This window comes from Pempheris klunzingeri, chromosome 20 (assembly GCF_042242105.1).
Source record: "Pempheris klunzingeri isolate RE-2024b chromosome 20, fPemKlu1.hap1, whole genome shotgun sequence".
NCBI lineage: Eukaryota > Metazoa > Chordata > Actinopteri > Acropomatiformes > Pempheridae > Pempheris > Pempheris klunzingeri.
Window position 1 is genome coordinate 2721338 of NC_092031.1, and position 24602 is coordinate 2745939.

The 24602-nt window shown below is 42.9% G+C and overlaps 2 protein-coding genes across 2 annotated transcripts in view; one reads left to right on the forward strand and one right to left on the reverse strand.

The window, feature by feature from the left end:
• The first annotated feature begins 3435 nt into the window (after positions 1-3435).
• LOC139219613 (corticotropin-releasing factor receptor 1-like) overlaps positions 3436-24602 on the forward strand; it is a 53852-nt gene continuing 32685 nt past the window's right edge. Inside the window, exons 1-4 of the mRNA XM_070851534.1 lie at positions 3436-3465; positions 6688-6775; positions 9551-9610; positions 9975-10100. Coding sequence (XP_070707635.1) covers positions 3436-3465; positions 6688-6775; positions 9551-9610; positions 9975-10100 — 304 coding nt within the window. The remainder of the gene's footprint in view (positions 3466-6687; positions 6776-9550; positions 9611-9974; positions 10101-24602) is intronic.
• On the reverse strand, positions 12983-22661 carry LOC139220107 (uncharacterized). Its single transcript, XM_070852178.1, has 4 exons — positions 22654-22661; positions 18749-18837; positions 18284-18352; positions 12983-13059 (listed from the first exon to the last, which is right to left on the reverse strand). Exons 1-4 carry the CDS (start codon positions 22659-22661, stop codon positions 12983-12985), a joined length of 243 nt encoding a protein of 80 aa, XP_070708279.1.

A 24602-nucleotide genomic window follows, 5' to 3' on the forward strand; every position in this document is an offset into this window, starting at 1 on the left:
TGGACGTCACGTGTCCAGATTGAAGATAAATTATGTTTCAGATTAGATGAGGAGGAGGAGGAGGAGGAGGAGGAGGAGGAGGAGTGAGGGGGCAGACTACAGTGAGCTTTGACTCCTGCTTCAACTCCTCCAGCTGCGGGGAAAAGGATTAGAAAGACCGTCTTACACAACCTTCCTGAACAGACCCAGATGGCCTCTCACAAAATCCACATCAAGACCAAAACGCGCCGTTCCACTAAAGCATGCACGACACCTGCCAGGCTGATTAGGATGATAGTCCTCAGCACCTGAGCGCTAGTCCTCATTGACAGGTGTGCATATAGCAGGTAGGCACACTGTGTCCTACAAGCCTCATGCTAATAAGTGGAAACAGTATCCTCACCACATAACCCAGTTCGCCATGGTCCCCTTGTTGCCACTACTGACACTTCACAAGACGGCACACTCAGGGGAGGGCACTGTCACCTTGGATTAAAGCATCTTTTGAATAATGCCTCTTTGCACGTCACTGGGTCTAAAGAAAGCTTTAGCGCAGTGTGCATAAAGCATTTTGTGCACTCAAAGCCTCGGTGGCATGGCTACTAGCAATCAGCCTTCCCTTCATCCGCATGTGAGCAGAATATCGTGTCTGATAATATGATGTGTAGTGTAAAATATTAATTCAGAGTAAAACGAGCCGGGACGGACGGGAGTACCAGCGGGATGGAAGTCCCCCCCCCCCCGTGCTGCGAAATCAGAAGTAGGACGGCTGCAAATGTTTGTCAGTATTAATTAATCTGTTGATTAACTGTGTAGCTGATAAAACGTCAGACAGTGAATTGAAAAATTCAGAATATCCCACAGAGTCCGGGAGGCGTCTTCTGAGTGACTTCTCTAATGCAAAAACTCAAAGATATCAATTTAAATTCTAAATTTAAAACAGGAAATCTGACATTTTGGCATTTTTCTCCACTGAAAGTGAAGTAAATCTGTGCTAAACCTTTAAAATCGACCTTTCTGCACGGCCAAACTACCAAACGGCACATTTTCTCTCTCAGATTGTTCTAATCAAAGGATTGTAGAGTCTCGAAGAGGTTAAAGCTGCTATAATCAATACTTTTATCAGCCAGCATCTCTATGGCTTTATTGGTTGGTCAGTCAATAAAGGCTGAAATTTGCCAAGGAGGTCAAGTGTGTGTGTGTGTGTGTGTTAAAGCCAGTTGTCTAAACACATAACTTACTATATGGATTTACTTGCTCACCTTTGAGCCGCTGAACCAAACAACAGCAGCAAACTGTGGCTCCAGTGTGTGATTTTAAATGATGATGCTGCGTCGGGGTGCGACAGCGTCAGCGTCCAGCGGCGTCCCGTCCTGCTGACGCATCCTTTTTCCACAGGCGAGCTCCTGAGTACGTTTTGCATAGACGGCAAAGCGGAAAAAACAACATGTCCGCCTTGAAAAAGCAGAATCAAAGACGCCAACTGGCAAAAAGGAGGTGTGACAGTGGGAGTGGCCAGTAACCAAAAAGTCAGAATAGTTGCAGCGATTGTGAATGAATGCTTGTTTTATTATCAACAATGACGTGAAATGACAACGTAAAAGGTGTCACGTCAAAGCTGAACTCTCCCCTCGGCTCTGCAGAGCGTTTTAGGGGGTTTCAGCTCGTTTTTTTGGTCTTATTGTCGACACTTTTACTGAGTTAAGCAGTAAAGTTGCAGCTGTTTAAACAGAAGAAGAAGAAAGAGCAATATTTAACACCTAAAGAGAGAGATGTTTCCTGCAGGAGTTGGTGGAGACCAAAAACAGAGCTAAAAGAGGCTGAATATTGAGTTTATGTATATTCTTTTTGTATAAATAGGTTGTATGGCGTTCGGGTCTGTGGGACGTTTTCATCTGTTTTCATGCACTTTATCAAAAGAAAAACGATACGATTCATTATTTTTCCAACTCACACTCGTCAAAATGAGCCAAGGCCAATTAGTCTGAGTCTGAAAAAATAATCAATCGTATCGTTTTTCTCTTGATAACAGACCCGAACACCATACGAGGGTTAAAAGGTGACGATCACGGCTACAACTGATGATTATTTTCAAGGTCAATCTGTTGGATATTTTCTCAATAAGTTGGTAAAACTATAAAGTGTCAGAAAATGGTGAAATATATTCAGTTTACTGTCACACAAGAGGAAAGAAATCAGAGAATATTCACACTAAAGAAGCTGGAGTCTAACTAAAACTGGTTCAATCAGGATCAAATAGCAGTTGTCACTAATTAGTGGATTAATTGTTGAGGCTCTAATGATGATTAATCAGTGTTTTTGCTGGTTTACTGCAGGTTTAAAGAGTCCAGCTTGAGCTACAATTGGACAAAAGTGTTAATAATGAACAGATAATATCTAATTCCTTCTTCTTATGACCCAGCAGGTCCACTGGGCTGGTTAGTTAACTCATCTAAACTCCTTATTTCCAAAGAGAGTGTTTCCTGAACTCTTCTGCTTTGGATTTTATTTAAAAAGATCCCCGGGGACACTTAACTTTATTGACACAGTGGGACCATCTGTCCATCTTGCCCCACAGCCAAATCTGTTAACTCTGGGTTTGGCACCAATTCATCTGAAAACGAGGACGCGTCGCCTGTTAAAAGGTTTCTCTTTCCTGGACTCTTAATTAGAGCTCCTCTTCTCCTCAGCAGTGCGCGCAGATGATCCCTTCTTCCTAAATGAATTCTTCCTTTAACTTTCTCTCAGAAGTGACGTCTGGATAGCAGGGGGGGGGATTAAAGCGAGATTAGGATCTGGACTAGCGGAGAGCTCGTTGCATAATTAACTCCACGACGAGGAATTGAGTTGTTCCGCCGTCGCGTCGCGTCGCGTCCTCCAGACGAAGTGGCACAACGTGGGCGGCGCGTCGAGGAACCGAAGCGCCACAGCTGCTGCTGCGCGCAGGAGTCAGAGGCTGGATGTGAACCAGAGGGGACGTGACGGTGGAGCTCCGGAGTAAACCATGCATGTAAAAGGAGTTTTGGTCCGGGGCCAGCCTGGAAGGGTGCGCTAGTGTCCGTCGGATGGTGCGCGTCTCTCCAAGAGAGGATTCGGTTTCCAGTCCGGTAACGCAAACTGACGGAGCGACTTCATCTGAGTGTTCACGGGAAACCGAGCCGACCGGACGGAGAGGGACGGTCCATCACCTGAGGACCAGCTGAATGGAGCCCAGCCTGTGAAATCAGCCGGACAGCTCGTTTGGAGACGCGGACAGGAGCTCTGTGACATTTCCAACAAACTGCACATTTCTTGGCTCCATTAGAAAATTGTGTTGTGGCGACTTTTTCTTTGCCCAAACTGAGAAGGAGGACAGAGCCGGTCCAGAGTGCTGCCGGATAAAAAGCTTGTCAACCAAGTCATAAGAAGACATTTAACGTCGCGCATGAGAATTATGTGAAAAATAAAGAACTGGAAATGCGTCGCAAATGCTTCTATCTGCTCGAGGTAAGTCCGTCTCCTAAACCCTCGCCTCCGGGTTGGACGTTTAATTAAAATATCTTAATAAAAGCAAGTAGATCTGTCTTATTCTCGCGGATTTCAGCTGAGTATAATCTTGATGCGAGGGGATTTAACAGTATCATCCCATCCAGATGTCAGTTTTTGGATATGTGGATATGGTCTCCATCTCACAGCTATTTAAAATTAGAATAATGTCCATTAAAAGCAAAAAAAAAAAAACCTTTTTTTTTTTTTTTGTCTGAACTAAAAAGGTCTGAACCAGGACAGTAATCCCGACAGAGAGACTTGGAGATTTTTTTTTTTTTCTCCACCGCAGATTCTCAACAATCTGCATCATATTAGCCCCAATGACGCTGAAACATGAAGCAGGACTTTGGGTTGATATGATGGCACGAGAGAGAAACACCCCCCCCCCCCCCCCCCCCCCCCTCCTTCACATACATGCAGGACAGGAGCTCAAACGCTGATGCTGGAAAACCCGGATCTGGGACACTGGAGATTAAAAAGTGTTAATGCAGCAAGTGCACTCCTCTCACTTCCTGTTCCCAGGCATGTTTGAACCCCCCCCTCAACCCCCAACCAGCCTAAAAAAATTAAAAGTATTTAAATTCATATTTCTAAAATGCCTCCCTGAGATGGATCATCTCTCCGTGGTACCTTCTGGACACAAATGCAGAGAGGCGACGATGAGGATGTGCAGTTCTGACATGCTGATGTTGTTACAGATGCTCCTTCCTCCTGTGTGTGTGTGTGTGAGTGTGTGTGTGTGTGTGTGTGTGTGTGTGTGTGTGTGAGGAGAGCCGCAGCACTAAGAATAGTCAAGAATCCTCTGAACCCTTTTTTTTTTTTTAAATCCCCCCCTGCTTTCTATTTGTGTCCCCATTGTTGTGATTTAAGACCACGCGGGGCCCCCACTCACCCTCAGCCACTCACATTTCACATGTCTGCTAAGGTCAAAAAGTAACTGAGTACATTTACTCAAATACTCAGTCTGGAGTACTTGTCCTTTGCTGTACTCAAACTGCAACGCAGAGCAGAAATACTCGCTCAGGTTCCTTCTTAAGCACCAAAAGTCTCTCTTTATTTATTAGAAGACTTGTGGGACTGGTTTTAATGACTTTATATACCGCTGGGTAGCTTGTGAACTCCCCTCAGGGATCAATAAAGTCATATCTTACCCTCCAATAGCACATTATCATGTGTTTGTTGGTCATATTTTGTGTTATTGATAACTTAAAACAGATAAATGTACTGTAATACTGTAAAAGTATGTGATTTCCCTCTGAGATGTTGTAGAGGTGTGAAGTTAAGTACCTTTAATCTAGTACTTTCCACTTCTACTAGAGGGAAATACTCTATTTTATATATATAAATACTCTTTATGTTACATATTTTGCAGATTAAAACATTTGCTGTGGCTTCTAAAACATAATGTGGAGAAAATCAGGTTATTTCAGCCTGAAATCAAACTTATTTTTAGCTTTCTTTAACAAAGTCAAGGAAACACAATCAGCGAGTCTATCGTGAATAATTCAGACTTTTTTCTATGCAAATCCTCAGCTTTTTTCCCAGTGATGGTGCCTCAGCATGTTTTATTCTTTCTGGTCTCAGTGACGATGCGGGCCGAGCGTCGTTCTGTGTTTTATGTCGGTGACGTTTTGCAGGTGAACCAAACAAACCTGCACAGAAGTGTTGAAGCAGTGTTTCGCCCACGCTGAGGTTAACGGCGTCTGTCTGGACCTTCCTGCGAACACGTGACACTCTGTGGATTTACTGGATGTAAACGGAGGCCTGAGGTGTGCTCTGTACGTTAGAGAATGCCGGAAAAACACTCAGAAGAAGAAAAGTGGTTCATAAAAGGTGGAACAGACGTGTGACTGTGATAAAAACCTGCAGCTCAGTGCAGAAATCTAGCATTTTGTTGCTAAAACCCACTTAAGGGGTCATACTGAGGGCAGGACAGGGGTATCGCTACCTCTCCTCAACCAAAGGCTGAAGGATTGAGGTTCAGACCTCGTTATGAGCATAGCAGCCTGGTTTCATCCCAACATTTACGTCGTGGCTGTCTGTTGTTGAGGTTTAATTACTTGGAAGGAGACGCACAGCCAGTACAGTAGATTACTGTACTCTGGTACCTGCCAACGATTCACTGAGCGTGAAACGGACACAGCGAGGCCATCAGGAGCCTGCCTTTGAAATCTGGGGCACTCTAGCATTTCATGTGGTGTGACTACACACACTGCTAGTTTTTCACGCTACTGTTGGCATCAGGTATGAATGTTCACTTTTAACACGTTTGAATGTGACGTGTTTAATGGCACAAAAGGAAGGAGTTCAGAGCTGCTTTTTCTGTCGGAAAACCGTGAAATGTTTACGGCCTCAGACGCTGCATTATTCATAAGGATGTTTTATTTAAGGAGGAAATGAAACATTGGCTTTATAGGTAATAGTAGCCGGCCTTTCGAGTCCGCAGGGAACAAAGTCAAGGACAGCTGTGCCGACGTGTAACCCAGCTCGGGGTCACTCAGAGAGGCCGGTTTGTGGTCTTTTCCGCCTCTCGTAAAATGGCACGGACAGATGCTGACACACAGGCGGTAGATCAGTGGTTTCCAGATGTCAGAGTTCAACATGCAGCACAACACACTTTGTCTCCGACCTTCCCCCGGCTTCCAGCGGTGTCTCGCTCTCTTGTCCAGAAGAAATCCAGTTGAGATCAAAGTGTGCGGATGAAATATTAATCCGCACACTCTGAATTCCACTTAAATAGAGGTTTCTCACCCGTTTCCTCTCGCTGTGTACGGTAAACCAAGCAGATGCTATCCTACTTTGTCACTGTGTTAGAAACAAGCAGAAACACACTGGTGCTCCTGTCACATGAGAGCCAGCAGACACAGGCGGGTAACCTCTCCTGAGCTGCCTGCTATACTTTTATAATTATGTGCATTATTTAATTGTCTCCCACTTCTGCAGAGCACACATGTAAAGTAGGCTAACAGAAACAGAAACACTTTAGATTGCAGCGAGCGTCTTCGCAGCCTTTGTATTCCATTGCATCCTTGTATCTGTAAACACGAAGGAGTGCTGACGAGGAAAATGATCACAGGCTACAAAGTGGACCCGAATCTCCACCACAGCTGTTCTTTACATTATTTTACACCAATGTTTGACCCTTTCGTGGTTTCTTTCTCTCTCTATCTCTCGTTGCAGGTGTGTGCCATCGTAAGCCTTCTGCCTTCGGGCTCCGTAGCAGATCTGACATGTGAAGCTCTGCTCATGCTATCAGGGAACGTCTCATGTAAGTGGACGGCAAACATCAGCTGCATGTCTCATCAGCGACTGTTACGAGCTTCTAAAGAGGCGAGGACATCCCAGCACGGCCCGGCCCCCGACACCTGCATCGATTTCCAGTCTTTTCCCATTTCATGACCGTAAACCGCTAATTGCTCAAACAGCTCATCTCGCGATCTTTTGCCAATATCCACGTCTTCGCTGCTGTGGATATTGGCAAAGCAGTCTTTTGTTATTATTCTCTTTTAAACACTTTAAACCGCAGCACACACCCTCAAGAGAGCACACACACACACGTCTATGCACAGAAATAATCTTCATGTTTTTTGCCTCAGGTAACACAAAGATGTCCCAGGCAGCTGGAAACAATACTTTCTGTGTGATGATATTATGCTGTCACGTTGCTCTGTGATGTTTTATCCCCGGGGTTGAACTTTTATACTTTTTTTTTTATAATCACCGACACATATCAACTGTTTTCATTAGTTCACCGTCGTATTTGGTCTCACCGGTGGTTAAAAACCTCAAAAAGGAAAAGAAAAGCAGAAAAAATTGGCTGGAATCAGAGATTATTTGGTGTTTTTGCTTGATTAAACTGCTTAAATGATTAATGGATTGTAATACTTAATTAGTTTCTCTTGATCAAACAGTAAAAACACTCAATATAAGTTGTTTCAGTTCTAGTCAAGCACCATAAGTTTGATTCTCAGGCTTGTTTACGTGTTCTTTCATCACGTATTTCCTGATCTAAGTCGGCCTTTCATGCTTTATAAAGTTCTTTATTTATGATGGAAGTAAAACTACAACAAATCCTCCAGAATAAACATCTGAATGGTTGTGTGTCACTGCCTTCAAACGACACATGATGAAATGAAACCGCACTCACTGCTTGGTTAGAAGACAACTGTGTGATTTGGCTTTAAACTTCCATAAATTTGAGGAAGAGATTGGAAAAATAACAGGCAGAATCGAGGCCAAGGCCTGACTTCCTGAGGCGGTTCAAACTCCAAAAACACTACATTGCCCATAAGGCACTTTGGGAGCATCTTTCCATTAGACCCTCTTCTTTGTTTGTTCTCACCTGATTTATTAGAGTTTCTGGTCTCAGTTGCTAGTTTACAGTCTTCAACACAGCAGGATGTTCATGTAGTAAATTATGGTCCCATTTAGAGGAAGATAGACCAGGAAGAGGGCGGGGCTACCTGCTCGCTAACCAATCAGAGGAGGAGGGAGAAAAATGTATGCTCACTTTTGGCTCCAAAATCAAAATGGCGACCAGTGGGTGACGTCCGACCCTCAGGAAGTGCACCAGGCTTTGAAGCTCATTTGAAATAGGGGGCAAATCGTGTAAGTACGACAATCGGGCCCCAAAATACTTCTTTGAGAGTCACAAACCGTGAAATGAGTTGTCAAACTTTGATCCATTCGGCCCGACGTTAGTGGACGGCTAACCTGAGACGTGTGTTTGCCTTCATCTATACTTTAAAACCGTGAAGTCAAACTTTTTTTTAACTTCACTCACCGCTGAGCCTCTAAAGCTGCATCCAGGTCTCTTTACTCTTTATTCATCCACGGTGACGTCCACATATTTCAAACTCCAGGCATCTATTTGTCTCAAAGCGTGAACTGAGAGTCCGTCACTCACAAACGCCTGAACAAAATAATTGCATTACCTTACTAATTACCCAACAGCTAAAGTAATTAGTTGGACTACATCCTTACATTATTTCTAGGCTGTAGAGCCTTTAATCAGCTCCATACTTGACATAATCTGTGTTTAACGCACACAGAAATAAAGGATTAGTTATGTTTGAGGGTTTCACACAGTCTCAAGTGACCAAAACCAGGTGATCCCTTAATGTTTTTGCAGCTACAAACAAACATTAAACACCCTCTGAGTTAGTCACATTTCTGCTCTGAGGCTGGAGGCTATCACTAACCCTCACACTGCAGCCGATCTGCTGACCTCAAACAGATACCAAACTCCCCGATAAGACAGCCGACCAGCCTCACACCCAACTGTCAGAGCAATGCAGCGTCACACGGATTAGTGATTTAATGTAGTTTCTGAATATCAAAATCACAATCCTGCACATTTACTGCCGGCAACAGTTTCATTTATGTGTAAAATCTGTGGTCTGCTCCTTTACGGTTAAAGGCAGAGCTCCTCGGCTGGGGTTAGGGGAAGATCATGTCTTGGGTTAAAATAAACGAGCACTGACAGTTGGTAGGAGATGGGATGGGAATATAGTAATATTTCGCCTTCGTTCCTGACAGACAGGAGCCCTGATTCACACGGTCACGAGGCCGAGGAAACATAAAGAAACGCTCTTTCAGGCGTTTGAAGAAAAAAAACAAAAACAAATATCGGAGAGCCCCTAAAACTACTCATGCCCCTGTTAATCTCACTTTTTGCTTTATTCCTTCATTTTCTCACCACTAAATAGGTGTGAAAACATTGATTAAAAAACATCTGAACGCATTAGAATTAAGCATCAACTTTGCCCCGCAGAGCATCTTCATTTCCGGGATCTTTTTGTCTAAATCTTCTTGTGCTATCGCAGAAATAATGGCCTGACCCTCGGGGGCACGTCTAGATTCATATTTGCTGCTACCGTCCTGTTATTGCTTGGGGAAAGGTCTGTCACCAGTGTTTACCGTTGCCCTTTAATGCTCACCCTTTGTAGCTGTTAAGCTGAATCTAATGAGATTTTCATAGCCTCTTCTAAACCGTGCAAACAAAGATTGAGGTTATTGATGAAACTCTCCTTCTGGATTGCAGTACAGTCCCTGGCCTCCTCCTGGAACCAAACCCTGAGCAATGCCACAGGCCAGTGGAGCGGTGAGTTGGACACTTTGCTCTCTTCTCACATGTGTGAAACCGATTCCCCGCACAGTTACTACAAAGCAGAGTTGTTGTGGAAAACCCCACGAGGGAGACAAGTTTGATCTGAACCCAGATAGTCGGGACGAGCATCAAAGACGAGAACAATGCTGGAAATAGAGTTGGGGACGTGCCACGGGAGACGCCGAGCGGCGCAGGAGTAATCATTAAAGCCTGTGTACACAAACAACTCATTCAGCTCCGCAATTTATTGCCAAGATCATTGGAGCATTGTCAGAATTTCACCGTGGCTATATGTAGTCCCGAGCCATGCCGGGAATGTGTGTCTTCTGCGTCTGACATTTCTGTCCCCACGCTTCAGGCTCGGGACTCTACTGTGACACCTCCATCGACGGCATTGGCACCTGCTGGCCCAGGAGCAGCGCCGGCCAGATGGTGTCGCGACCCTGTCCGGAGATGTTCTACGGTGTCAGATACAACACCACCAGTAAGTCCACGCCTACCTCAGCTCCAGCTACCAGCAGAAAATTTAAAAAACCAACCCAGAAACAATAGATTAAGAGCAAAGCTTGAGCTTGATTTCCTTCCTCCTTCCTCGTCTTCCCCTCGGGCAAATCCTGTTTATGTAATTGTGCATGCAGAAATTAGCACGAGCATACAAATTAGCGAGGGACACAAAGATGTAAGAATAAATAGGTGTGACCGGAGTAGGGATTCTGCAGATAACACACACCGTGGAGTGCCGCAAGGAAGGCGTACGGTGTCCTGAAGACGGGACAAGTGGTGCTCCTGCTGTTGCTATCAGGACTTAGACGGCAAATGATTTATTTTTTTACAAAAGATGTTTTGTAAAAATCTGATTTCCTCGGCTGAGGTTTTTGCCGAAGTTTGAAAGCGGTTCAGGTTTCTGAACTATTCCTGAACTCCTCTGCACCAAAGTTCCCTCTAAGGTCGAACTCTTCTCGTCAAACTGAAATTAAATAGCTGCAGCAAACAGATCTGCTCAGTAAATTACTCGTCCGCTGGCGTCCTTTGAAGGAGCATCTGTTCACAAAGGGGTGAAATTAATATTTTATATTTCTCAGCCGTTCTAGTGGAGCTGGCTGTGTGGAGACAGAGGCAGCAGGTCGGTCCACCACTTTGTTCCAGACTGAAATATCTCAACTGTTTGTACAGACATTTATGATCCCCAGAGGATGAATCCTACTGATTTTGGTGATCCTTTGGCTTTTTCCTCGTTCACAAACAGTGAGGTTAACGTCAGTGGATCTGGGGTGAGCAGCTCTCTGGAAAAAAGGAAGAAACAAACCACACTTTGTCCCTCCAGACGAGCACTAGCGGCCCTTTACATTAGTCTCATATGTGCAGGAAGCCGGAGTTAGCGACTTCAACCGGTTGTGTTTGTGTTCCCAGCGCTGTTCGTGAGATTCACCGCCCTGTTTTCTCTTCCTTTGAGACGATAAACTGTGATTTGAGACTCTAACGTTAGCGAGCATTAGCTGCAGAAACATGGACTGGAATTAGCTACGGTTAGCGGGAGGCTAAACTATCAGCAGGCTTCAGCTGTTTGACTGTTATGACTTTTGGTGCAGACATTCATGTTCCCCTCAGGATGAACTGTAATCTACTTACTAAACACCAAAACACTCCACAGCAGCTTCTAATTCTCACAGACAGGATTTTACAGCCCTGCAAAGTTATCGAGTCGCCCGATTGTTGTTTCGGCACAACGATTGTCAGGTAAACTGTCGAAATATGGAGTCATAATGCTTCACGTTACAAAATCAATCAGCCATCGTGATGAAACGTGTGATTTGAACGAGAAGGCTGCAGACAAACAGTAAAGTCAAATTTGATTTTTATATCCCAAAATCACAAATCACAGTTTGCCTCTGTGAATAAATCCCACTGGCTTTAAAAGTTCGATTCAGATCAAGAAAAACTGTTTTATCTCAGAAGAAAAATGGAAGAAACCTCAGAAAAGGGCCACAGAGGGATCCCTCTTCTCCCAGGACGGACAGACAGGAAATAGATGAAAAACAAACAAAATCGCAGTTTGCACGAATTGAGATGACAATATTTCTTTAGACTTTAATGAATTCCTGTAGGTTATAAGGTATCTGCGATTCAGGAGGACACTGAACAGCGTCAGGTGTCGCCATGTCGGAGACGTGGAAGACGACCGACCACACAAAGGCAGAAAGAGAGAGACCGAGAGAGAGAGAGAGAGGATGAGAGAGTCCCAGAGCTTGGAGGATTGTGGGAACAGAAACAAAAACAAACAGAGGGTTGGACGAATGCAGCGGTTATTAGAAAGTTTTCAGTTTGTCCTTGTCGCTGGACGGAGGTGGACGACAGTACGAGTACTCGGGTTGAGAGATGGACTGAGACACACTGAGAGGAAAAATGGCAGCGAGGCCTGAACCAAACGATGAAAAAGCACTAATTGAAAGTTTAAGGCGAAGAAATTAGAATTAAGTTTGGATTGAAAAGCTTCGGTGGAGTCAGACTGTCTGACGTCAGCAGGGGGGGGGGGTTACTTCAGGTCAGACAAGGACCCCCGCGATGCCTTCAAATGCGGTCCTGTGAATCCATGTTAATTTGTGGGGAATTTTCTGAAAAGCTTCACAAGCTGCGACGTGTTGTGGAGGCCATAGCACTTAATTATTCTGATGATTGTAAGTTAATACAAGTTATTGCAATTTTAGCTGTGTAGAGCTTTTCTTAGTAATTTTATGTCTGAGGAAATTGTTCCCAGTGGTCTCATATTCCCTGCAGGATCTCTACAGAGACAGACCTGTAAGATCCTTTCTGTTGACCCAGAAACAGCTGTTATATCGCTGTCGTTAAAGCCACCAGACTCCATTGACAAAAACTGTCATTTTACCTTGCAGAACTCAGGAGCTACTAGTCTAAATGCTGCATGTTTAGTATTTAAAAACACATTAGTTTGGGTCCGCACTAACTGTTTAAAATACCAAAGTCACACAAATTTGCCAAAAAATGAACTGGTTGAGGTGGCGGTAAACCAGCGACCCCTGTGTTCTGCAAGGTAAAATTGTTGTTTTTGTCAATGGAGTCTGGTGGTTTTAAACTGGACGATATAATAAAAAGGATCTTACAGGTGTACCTCTGAAAGGATGCCTTCAAATGTTTATGATAAGAGTCTATAACCTTCACAAGGAGGACTGTGAGTTAATATATTGCAGTTTTAGTCGTGTAGAGCTTTCCTTAGTTATTTTAACGTCGATATTCCCAGTGGCTTCACATTTCCCGCTCGCTAGCTAGCTAACCTGTTACCCTCATCTTCCACAAGACGCCGACAGCGAGGGGTCTCTTTGGCATCCATGTTGCACCTGAGAAGGAGTTTTAAGGTGTTGTGAGGTCCAGCAGGTACGAGGGGACGAGCCCGTTCATCGGAGGCCGACCTCTGACCCCCGTGAGGTCTGAACAGTCAATGAAGTGACGGCAAAATTTGATGTAATACGATGAAGAGAAGAGCGAAACATCACAATAACTGTTGAACTGGACGTGGTCTGAGTGCAGCCTTAATTGCTGGTTTAGCACCTGAGTGAATCTGAGTGGACTTTCTACGAGCTGTCATCATCCTCATCATCATCCTCCTCCTCATCCTCCTCACAGGGAACATGTGTGTGTGTGTGTGTGTGTTTAAGGCAGACAGAGAGCGTGAACTGTGAATTGTGGTAAAATGATGCTTGTTAAATGGTGGAGCGTCGTGCTGCTGTCAGAGGAGACGTTCTCGCTCCATTTGGGTCGTGGATTGGCCGTAATTATCTGTCCCTTTCATATCTATTTTTTTTTCTTTTTTGAAAATGTATTTATACGGTGTCTGAAATAGACGGCCAAGCGAACACGAGCCACACGAGGAGGAGTTTACAGGAGGTTTAAGGCTTTTTTCTGATTCTCCTCACTGTTACTGCCTTTAAATGTTAAATGTTAAACTTAAGGTTCGACTTAAAAATCTTAATACATTTGGAAAACCAGGGAAGCTTCACTGAGATTATAATTCAATTTCAAGAGCGTCCAGGCCGATAAAAAAAAACAAGAAATTACACACAAACAAGATGAAATTAAGCTGCAACAAGAAATTTTCATCATCAGTTAATCTGCCTTTTGTTTCATTCACTAATCAGTTAATCGTTTTTATTATTACTATCATTATTAGTATTTATTCAACTAGGATCATGCATAAAAGACATTAAAATGACAAGTGATGCCACATTTGGATCCACACAACACACACCAGATACTAAAAACACACTAAAAACACACACCAGACACTAAAAACACACACTAGAAACACACACCAGACATTAAAAACACACTAAAAACACACACCAGACATTAAAAACACACTAAAAACACACACCAGATACTAAAAACACACTAAAAACACACACCAGATACTAAAAACACACTAAAAACACACACCAGACATTAAAAACACACTAAAAACACACACCAGACACTAAAAACATCCGTTTACATGCATTAACACCTTGACACAGTCTGTCTCACACACAACATATATAGAAACCAACACATTCATCCACTACGTCTGTAAAATTACAATCCACTGAATTAAAAATCTGAATTACGTTCATGTTCAGGTCGACATGGCCGGTTGTTCAACGTCCAGGTTTTTGCATCGCGGGGAAAATAAATTAAAGTTTGAAGATCGGATGTAAACAATGTTTTTGTCTGTAAAAAACCAGTTCACACTGTAACACCCAGATATCTTAATCCTAGTCAGACTTAAAGAGTTCACGGAGAGTCCCAAACTGTTTCAGCTGCTCCTGAGCGAGCGGAGCGTCACTGCGGAGGTCAGAGTTAATGTCGGCCTGAACGAGGACTTTAAAAGCTCAGTGTTGACGTACTAATAATAATACGTCTCCCATGACTCAGTGACATTAGTGTCTCCCAGACTCAGTGACATTAATGTCTCCCAGTGTCACCAAATACCAAATAAAGAGCAAATAAAAGTAAATTAAATGATCACGTGTGATTGGTAACCGCCTTGACCTTTTCCTGATCCCTTTATTATGAGATAGTAAGTCATAATTTTGACATATAAAGTCATAATTAGGAGAGAAAGCCTCTAGAAAACCATCAAATCACTTTTTTATTTAAAATTCTGCTTGAAAAACATGGTTAAGGGATTATTATTATTATTATTGCTGTTTTTTTTTAAATTAATTTTCTTCACAAATTGATTGATTGACAAAAAATGTCACAAAATATGAATAAAAAAATAAAAATTAAAGATATAAGATGAATCCTAAAAAACCCATCTGTCTAAAAAACAATAAAAATTAATATTACCAATCCAATATTACCAAAAATTAACCTAATGAGGCAGCTGGAGTAACATTTATTGATTTCAACGAGCCTTAAAAACCAGATTTCTGATGATAGAAACACCGGATTTGATCGCAGCATTTAAAATGTATTGGACTGACCCTTTTAAGTGATGTCCTTTCAGGTGTTTCTCAGCAAAATGAGGAAGAATTTAACTTAATCAGCATCAGATTCATGTTTAATTCATGCTCTTAAAGCCAATAATTTCCTGTGTAGTCGGGTTTAAAATGATTTTCCTGGCAGTGATTCTTATCAAAAATATCTGAGCATCTATCTGGGGCACTGCGGCACTCTGAAGGTAAAACTAACACCACGCAGGGAAATACAGTAAACACAATTAAGTAAATTTAGGAGATGAAAGCGGACGTGTTTCTTGGTAATTTAAAGTCTAAAACCCCCACAGGACGAGAGAGGAGCCACCGGGGAGAGAGCGAGAGAGTGAGAGAGCGAGCAGGGCTATAATTCAGCTGGAGCTCACCAGTAATTTGACACTGCAAGGTTCATTTCACCTTCAGGATTAACATAATCTCTATTCAAGCGTAGCCTAAAAGCCTAAAAAAGACTGCCCATCAGCTGACGGTACTGCGAAGGTCAACAGTGGAAAAAAGGCTGAGGGTACGAGACGATGACATCTTTACTTTAGGGCTCATTCAGTTTTATTAATTCTGTATTATTAATGAATGAAGGCATGGATTACAAATTAAACATGATTGCTTTATAGGATTAAACATGATTGCTTTATAGGAGATCCTTTTGGTTTAACCACAAACAGCTGTTATATCGCTCTCTGCACACACACCAGACTCCATTCGCGAAAACAGCAATTTTACCTCGCAGAACTCAAGAGCTTCTAGTCTAGTAGCTGTGAGCTTTGGTATTTGAACACATCAGTTTGGATCCCCCACTAACTCTTTTAAACACCAAAGTCACACAATAACGCAAGAAAATTAACCAATTGAGGCAGCGATAGACCAGCAACTCCTGTGCTCTGTGAGGTAAAATTGCTGTTTTTGTCAATGTAGTCTGGTGGAGGTGAACTGGAACAAATCTTTCTGCGTCTACTAGTCATTTAGACCAAAATGTGTAAAAAATAGAGCCCAGGCGTAAGAATACCGCAGTCATCCTTTAACTTAACGGCGTATTTTAGCATGAATGTATCATCAATCGCTATTCAGCGTTTGATATTCTTCACAGATGAGGTCAAAGGTCAGAACGTTCAGTGAATTACTGTCACACCTGAGATGTTTGCTATCTGCCTCATCAAATGCATTTCTCTGCACAAAGCGTTGTTTAGTTCAAAGAGAGACAAAGGCTGAGGCCTCGCAGGCTCTTCAGAGGAATCACTTCTCTCCAAGGTTTTACATTCATCACTCTGAGCTGAATGGACCTGTTTGTTATGTCAAAGACACCTGATGGAAAAAAAAAAAACCTCAAGGCTCTTAGAGCTTCAGCAAACACTGAGCAGCAGAAAGTACTTGAACTGAACTTGAGCTTTAAGCTACTTTATGGTTACTTTATTGTGCATTTAAATCACTTTGAATTGCCTTTGTGTTTGAGATGTGATGTGTAAACACAGCTACCTTCTGCTTCACTACATTTCCCAGAGATATTATACTTTTTACCACAGAAGGCTGCATTTTTCCTCCCAGCTTTCTCAGCTTAAAAACCTATAATAAACCCCTAAAATGATATTTATTTAAAAGGTTGAACAAGCAAAGAACACTATATATTCAGTATGGTAATCAGAATTAGCTCCACCTCGATCCACCCCAGGGTTACCACACAAAAAACAATCAAGTCCAGCCCATGTGGTGACATAAGCACGATCCTCCTAACGAATCAATTAAAACCAAGAAACAACCAAAAAAATCGACTCACCCACTCTAAGATAACAAAGAGTGGATGAGCCCCCATGATAGATAGATAGATAGATAGATAGAAATACTTTATTGATCCCCGAGGGGAAATTCTGGTGCTACAGCAGCAAAAGCGAGTAAAAGTGACCACCACCATGAATACAACAACAATAAATAAGCAGATAAATTGATAAAAAGATTAAAACCAAAGTGCGAGTTAGATAAAATTAAATAAAATAAAAACTAAAGTGCACAGAAATACATATTTGTTAAATAGCAGAGGGTGCTGAAAGCTCTCTGCCAGCCACAGTAGACTTGTTAAAAAGTGTTGTGGCAGTTGGCAGAAAATGTTACAACACAAGGAGCAACACAAGACTTAATTACGTGCAAAAAAAAATCATTTATTTTACCAAACAAACACAACAAAATGCTGGGAGCTGAGAGAAAGTGTGTGTACAGGTGTCGTCAATCAGCCATCAGCCATCAACATTATCAGAACTACATCCAAATGTGTTGGTTGTTTTATATTTTCTATGAATATTCTGAATCTGCAAAGTCAAACTGATGCTATCAAATAAACGTAGAGGTATAAAAAGTACTATATTAGTGAAATGCAGTAGAAAAGACACGTCTGCTTCTCTTGTTAATTTTCAACACATTCCAGAGACAAAATGAAGCGACTCCTCGTAACCAGAAGCACATGTTGGATATTAGCAGTGGGATTTAAAAACACTTCTGCTATAACAGCGAGTGTTTTGTGGTCGTGTTGAAAAGCGTTTTAAATTCAAACGTGCTGGACGCGCCTCAGAAGCCAAAATAGTAACCCAAGAATGTGGAGATGCAGGCGGTAGCCGCAGAGTTTCCACTCCGCTTGGCGGGTTACTATCGATTCCTGTGTTTCTGTGCTGCCGTCTAACGCAGAGCAGAGAGCTGATCCACCTTTAGAGCCTTTATTTCAACACAGACCTGTTTTATTAGACGGCTCAGCTGAAAAAACTAGAATCCAGCTGTTATCTTTGATGAGAAAATGTGTTGGAATAGATTATTTACTGTTATTATTACAATGATCTGCTCTTAAAAATGCTTCCACCACCAATACTACTAGTACTACTTTACTCCTACTAGTATTACTAGTGCTACTACTTCTTCTACTAACACTACTACCACACCCATAACCACTACTACTACCATTACTACTATTATAACTATTACAACCTCGGCTACGACCACTACTATCACTAGTACTACTACCACTGCTGCTAGTATTACTAGTATTACTACTTCTTCTACTAGTATTACTGCCACTACCACTACCACTACTATAACTAGTGCAACCACCTATGTTTACTACTACTACTACTACTACTACTAGTACTAATACTGCTGTCAGTGCTACAACTAATAACACCACAGCTACTGCTACAACCTCTACTACCATGACTACCACCACCACTAGCACTACCACTAGTACTACCACTAGTACCACCACTAGTACCACCACTAGCACCACCACTAGCACCACCACCACCACTAGTACCACCACTAGTACTACCACTACCACTAGTACCACCACTAGCACCACCACTAGTACTAGCACTACAACTAGTACCACCACTAGTACCACCACTAGCACCACCACCACCACTAGTACCACCACTAGTACTACCACTACCACCACTAGTACTAGCACTACAACTAGTACCACCACTAGTACCACCACTACCACTACCACTAGTACCACCACTAGCACCACCACTAGTACTAGCACTACAACTAGTACCACCACTAGTACCACCACTAGCACCACCACCACCACTAGCACCACCACTAGTACTACCACTACCACTAGTACCACCACTAGCACCACCACTAGCACCACCACTAGTACCACCACTAGTACCACCACTAGCACCACCACTAGCACCACCACTAGTACCACCACTAGCACTACCACTAGTACCACCACTAGTACTACCACTAGTACCACCACTAGTACCACCACTAGTACCACCACTAGTACCACCACTAGTACCATCACTAGTACCACCACTAGTACTACCACTAGTACTAGCACTAGTACCACCACTAGTACCACCACTAGTACCACCACTAGCACCACCACTAGCACCACCACTAGCACCACCACTAGTACCACCACCACCTCTAGTGCCACCTCTAGTGCCACCACTAGCACCACCACTAGCACCACCACTAGCACCACCACTAGTACCACCACTAGTACCACCACTACCACTAGCACCACCACTAGTACCACCACTAGTACCACCACTAGTACCACCACTAGCACCACCACTAGTACCACCACTAGTACCACCACTACCACTAGTACCACCACTAGTACCACCACTAGTACCACCACTAGTACCACCACTAGTACCACCAATGCTGCTATTGATATTAATGATAATATTGATAATAAGCTAAAATGAACTGCAGCTCTTTCCTCAGACGAACAAGGTGTCACAGCTGATCTCAGTTAAACGCAGCAGGACAGACGAAGACGCAGCAGCAGCAGCGTTATTAGCAGTAGCAGCAGTAGTAGTATAAGTAGTATGAGGGCAGTAATAAGTGGCTTCATATGAAGGGCAGAGCGGTGAGTGTGGAGTGGGCACTTAAAGCCTGAGTGGATGTAGCTACTGTCGTCAGATCCAGAGGGAGATTACTGCAGAGTTCAGAAGTCGTCTGAGCTGTTGGTGCAGAAAAAAGAAAAAAAAAGAAGAAGCTGCAGATCTGGAACATATTTCAGCTGCAAAGCCGAAGACAAATCCAGGGAAAGATTTACAGACAAGCGAGGGGATGTTAAATTGGATTCTGACACTTAGCGCGGACGAGGAAGAGCGATGCGATCACAGACAACTTTGAGGAGCCTGAACTGGACTCCAAACCCAGAATTGCTAATCTGCGACAAACATGTCCTCGACTTGACCCGCTTGCTCGCATGAGGCACCAAAAATAAAGGAGAAATCTGATGTGAAATGGAGTAAAAATACTAATACAACACTGTAGAAATACTCTGTTCGCAGTGAAAGTACTGCGCTGAGATGTTACTGAAGTAGTACGATCAGATCTAGAGGGTCGGGTGAGGATGCTAATCATTGTTATAATCATTAGAAATAAATAATTGGTGATGTATCAACAGCTGAGTACCAGATTTTAACATCATCACTGCTGAAAAAATTTAAATCTCAAATGCTTCTAGTTTCTTTTGTTTCATTTGTGGTAATAATCAATGCAAAAAACCTCAAAAAACAAAAACAAAATGGCGCCAACCATAACCGTGAGGCCTGTATGTTATGAGACAAGATGCAGACACGACAAGTTTATCAGTAAGAACACGTGGAGGTTTTTATTCACAGGGCATCGCGGTGGTTATAAAATTCACAATTAATCACTTCCACAACTTTGAGAGCTTCACACAACAGCAACAAACCACGTTGGGATGCTGCAGCGTCACATGACTCGCTGGTCCAACGTCCCAAAGGGGTAATAAAAGTCTGGACGACGTGGCGACACAACAGCAAGAATAAAAGAATTATTATCAGTGTTTTTTTTTTTTCAGCTCAGTCGAGGAGCACAGATGTGGCTGTTGCTCAGGTAACTTTAGCGTGGCCTTGTGCTCGCTCCACCACCTCCACCACCTCCACCACCACCAGGCTGAGCACAATGAACGCTGCCTCCACCCACACCAGTGTAATTAAACACAGAGGAGCATCCTGTATCCATGGATACTTTTACGGGGGTCAAATTTCCCTAATGTGCCCGATTACGCACACGCCTATGACTGTAGCAGATGATATATAATATATTCTGTTATGAGGTTGTTATTCCTCACACGCTCGTATAAAAGCAGGTGGAGGTTTTGAACTGTTTAGTATCAGACTGCAGCTGATTCATATTTTCTCCACTACAAATTTAGAAAATAGTAATAAATGAGACCGGAGTGACTCCAACCAACAGCCCAAACCACAAAATTATCATTTTTTTTCTATTGAATAATCAACTAATCTCTTCAGCTATACTTATAAACTGTTGCGTAGCTTAATTTATACTTTTAATTCTGTACTTTTATATGAAAGTTTGTATTTGTTCCTGCTGCTGTCGACACCAGGACTCCCTGCCAGAAGGGATAATATATCTCAATGTGATTTTAGTGCTTAAATAAAGGATTAAATAAAAAAAAACACATCATATTTGTGTGCAATCATGTTACTTTACAAAGTAACTAGTAACTAACGCACCTAAAGAAAGTAAGGGAAAGTGCTTTAATGTGTTTACACCACCGCTGCTACAAGCCGACTGTCTGTGACTGATGAAGTCACAGCCGATATGTCCTCCATAAATAAATAAACGCTGCTGCTAAAAATGCTAAACAGGAGTAAATCCGTCGTGTCTGAGGTCCCTGAATAGCAGCGGTACTCTGAAACAGCATTTCCATGAATCAGGATCAAGGTACCAGGCTGGATTTCCAAAATTAGATGGTGACAAATCCTCGACTTAAGTTGCTGAGCCACACAACTGTGTTTTGTTTCACTCGCTGCGTCTTTTTCAGCAGAACGAGTCAAACTGAACGTAATTATGGGATGAAGCACTGGCCTCCACTTTCACCTGCTGATGTCCAGCGTCCTCTCTAAATGTGCCTTTAACACAATCAGACAACAACAATCACGGCTCCTATGATCATTTATATAGTTGTTATTGCTGTTACTGTTGTTGCTGTGCCTCTCTCTCTCTCTCTCTCTCTCTCTCCCTCCCACATCCCTCTCCCACCCTCACCCAACACTTACCCAGACAGAAGAGCCTCTGATCTGGGTTCTGTCTGAGGTTTCTACCTGTTAAAGTGGAGATTTTCCTCACCGTTACTCATCTGGGGATCCTTGAATTGGCCTCTTTTAACTAAAGGCTGATGTTCTTTCATGTATGTGGGCGATTCTGCTTAATGCATCCTGCCTTTTATATTTATATTTCACTTATTATTTCAAGCCAAAATATCACCTTTTCCTAGATTCAAAGATTCAAAGACTTTATTGTCACATGCTCAGCAGTTACATGAAGCAATCACTCTTATTCTTATGTCTCTGGTCCCAGTAACACTGCTGTACGTAAGAAATATAAATACAAGTAAAAATAAGGTATATACAACTAAGAAAATAAAATAAAATGTACAGCTAAATGGATAGATAGAGGTGCAAAATAGGGCAGTGCAGTGTCCTAAACCTAACCAACCTGAAAACTGTTAGTGATAAAAGAAGACTGAAATATATGTGTTACTGTGTGTCCTGTGTTACATCAGAAAACATGTCTGGATCCAGTCCAACATGTAATGGGTTCCTCCTCCGCCCAGGCTACGCCTTTCGCTCAGGTTTCCTGAAAATCGAGCCGGTAGTTTTTCTGTAATGCTGCAACAACATAACAATAACAAGAGGATTACTTGAAATAGGAATTATGTGCTTTAAAAACAACACAATCACATTTATATGCAGTTTGTCATTAACCTGATGAGGAAATGTTGTTAATAAATAATGATATTACAAAGTTCTTTTCACAGAGGAAAAAAAAACAGACAAAGAAAAACAAACTATGAGGATAGAAAGGCAAAACCACAAGAAATACCAAGTATGCAGGAAATGTTTGTCATAAAATAATGTTTTAAGAGAGTAGAAGTCGATGTTTCCGGTGTCGACCAGAGACTTTCTGACATCCTGATGCTGTATTCCCTCAACACACACTCAGAAGTCATACGGAGTCAGCAGGTATCATCGTCTCTCTTGGAAACAACAAACTTACAGCATCATTACGCCTTTTTATAGAGAGAAATCTGCAGTGGCTACAGATACGCCTTTAATATCATTGAACTGAAACCACGATGTTTCCTAAAGCACCTTTAAAGCTCACTTACTTAACTTAACGTGTTGTGACAGAGCCAGGCTAGCTGTTTCCCCCTGTTTCCAGTCTTTATGCTAAGCTACGCTAACCTGCAGCTTCATATTCAGCCGGCACACACAAGAGTGGTATCAGTGTTTCTCATTTAACTCTTGGTCTTTTACCAAAATGACAAACTATTCCTTTAAATTGGCTGTAAAATGACTGATATGATAAATGGGATCATTTAGGTAACATCAATCACCTGCCAGTGCACATAATGAACACATGCGTGACTAAAGCAGGTAATAACGGCTCTGTAAAGATATCCCTCACTTGTTCTGGATATATATAGGGGACATAATAACTCTGCCTGTTATCAGTAAATATTAGAAAAAAATGAAAAACAAATTCAGGTGTGAAGATCAAAATGAATCCACATGAGTTCACTTTCTTGCTGAGACTTGGAGAAGAAGTGAGAAGCCTAATTGGAGCAATCAACACGTGCTAATCATGCTAATCATTGCAGGCTCCACCGTATCGTTGATGCTCGCTCAGACGATTACAGCGTGTTGTCAAACATATGCACGGAGGGGATGACAGACGTCCAGGGGGCGTTGTCCAGACCGCTCAGCCACTGATTCGTGACAGGTGCCTGTGGCGCTGCACGCCCTCCTCCGGGTTCGTGACTCAGCCTGGCATAGCTATCTTTGTTGTTGCACGTCTTGCCCCGCCTGGAAACCCCTTCGCCATTTGTTGCCAAGCTTGACATTCCCTTAATGGTCCCTCAGAGGGAGGCTAGTGGATTTTCTTTTGTATGTTTGTGCATGAAAGTGTGGGAGCATCTGAGTGTGTGAATGAACTTTGTATATGTGGATGCACATTTCACTGACTTGCTGTGAGTTGTCGGGTCTTGCGCCAGTCAAAGCGCATAGAGGCTGAAGGGGAGGATGAGGAGGGAGGAGGAGGGGTGCAGTTTTATTTAGAGCCATGCTCGCGGTCAGTGGGGTGGCAAAGCCCCTCACCCAGACTCACCCCGCTGCTCACTCACAGGGAATGCAGTGCATCTTTTTGTTGAATGAGCCCGCGCGTTCGCTGAATATTAATTCATGGACTCGTGGGCGTGTAGACGGTGGAGCATCGCAGACAGAGGATCAGAGGTTCTCATGACACGGAGAGCAGATTATTCTCGTCTGTGAGAGAACCTGTGAGGTCTCTCGCTCTGCAGAACCAAACAGACGTGAGCCAGAACACACACCCAGCGTGAAAAACTGGGCTGAGCGGCTCCACTTTTTCAGGTTGGATGAATTTAACAAGTTTTTCTGTTAATGAAAATGAGGTGGCAGCAGCAGCAGCAAGCTTTTCCATGAACAGCGGGGCTGCGTGTCTTCAGGTACAACGGCTCACCTGAATACACGCGATTATTTCAGAGAGCTGAGGTGTTGGGAGACGTGGAAAGTGGCTGTAATGTAGCTGCTGTCTGCTGCGTCTCCGGGACAGTCTGACTGTGGGATTCATGAGCTGTTAGTGAATAGTTTGTTTGTGGAGGAGACTGAGTTGAATTCTCATTAATTCGCCGTGGAGGAGGAAGCATTCAGACACTTTACTTCAGTAAAAGTGCAACAGAAACAATGTGGGCTTCATGCAGAGAAAGGAGAAAAGTCACAAGCAGAATTAAAACAAATACCGGATCATAAGTCAGAGTCAGCGGCTTCACTTGCAGAGACTCTGAGCCTCCACAACAATGGCTGACCTGCATAAACAAGTAAAGGCGTCATGTTACAGCTCAGGTTGATGCGGCCTGTTTTGCTCTACATGAGTGAAAAAAAAAAACCCAACAACAACTTATTTGGCCCAAATAAAGTGTTGTGTTC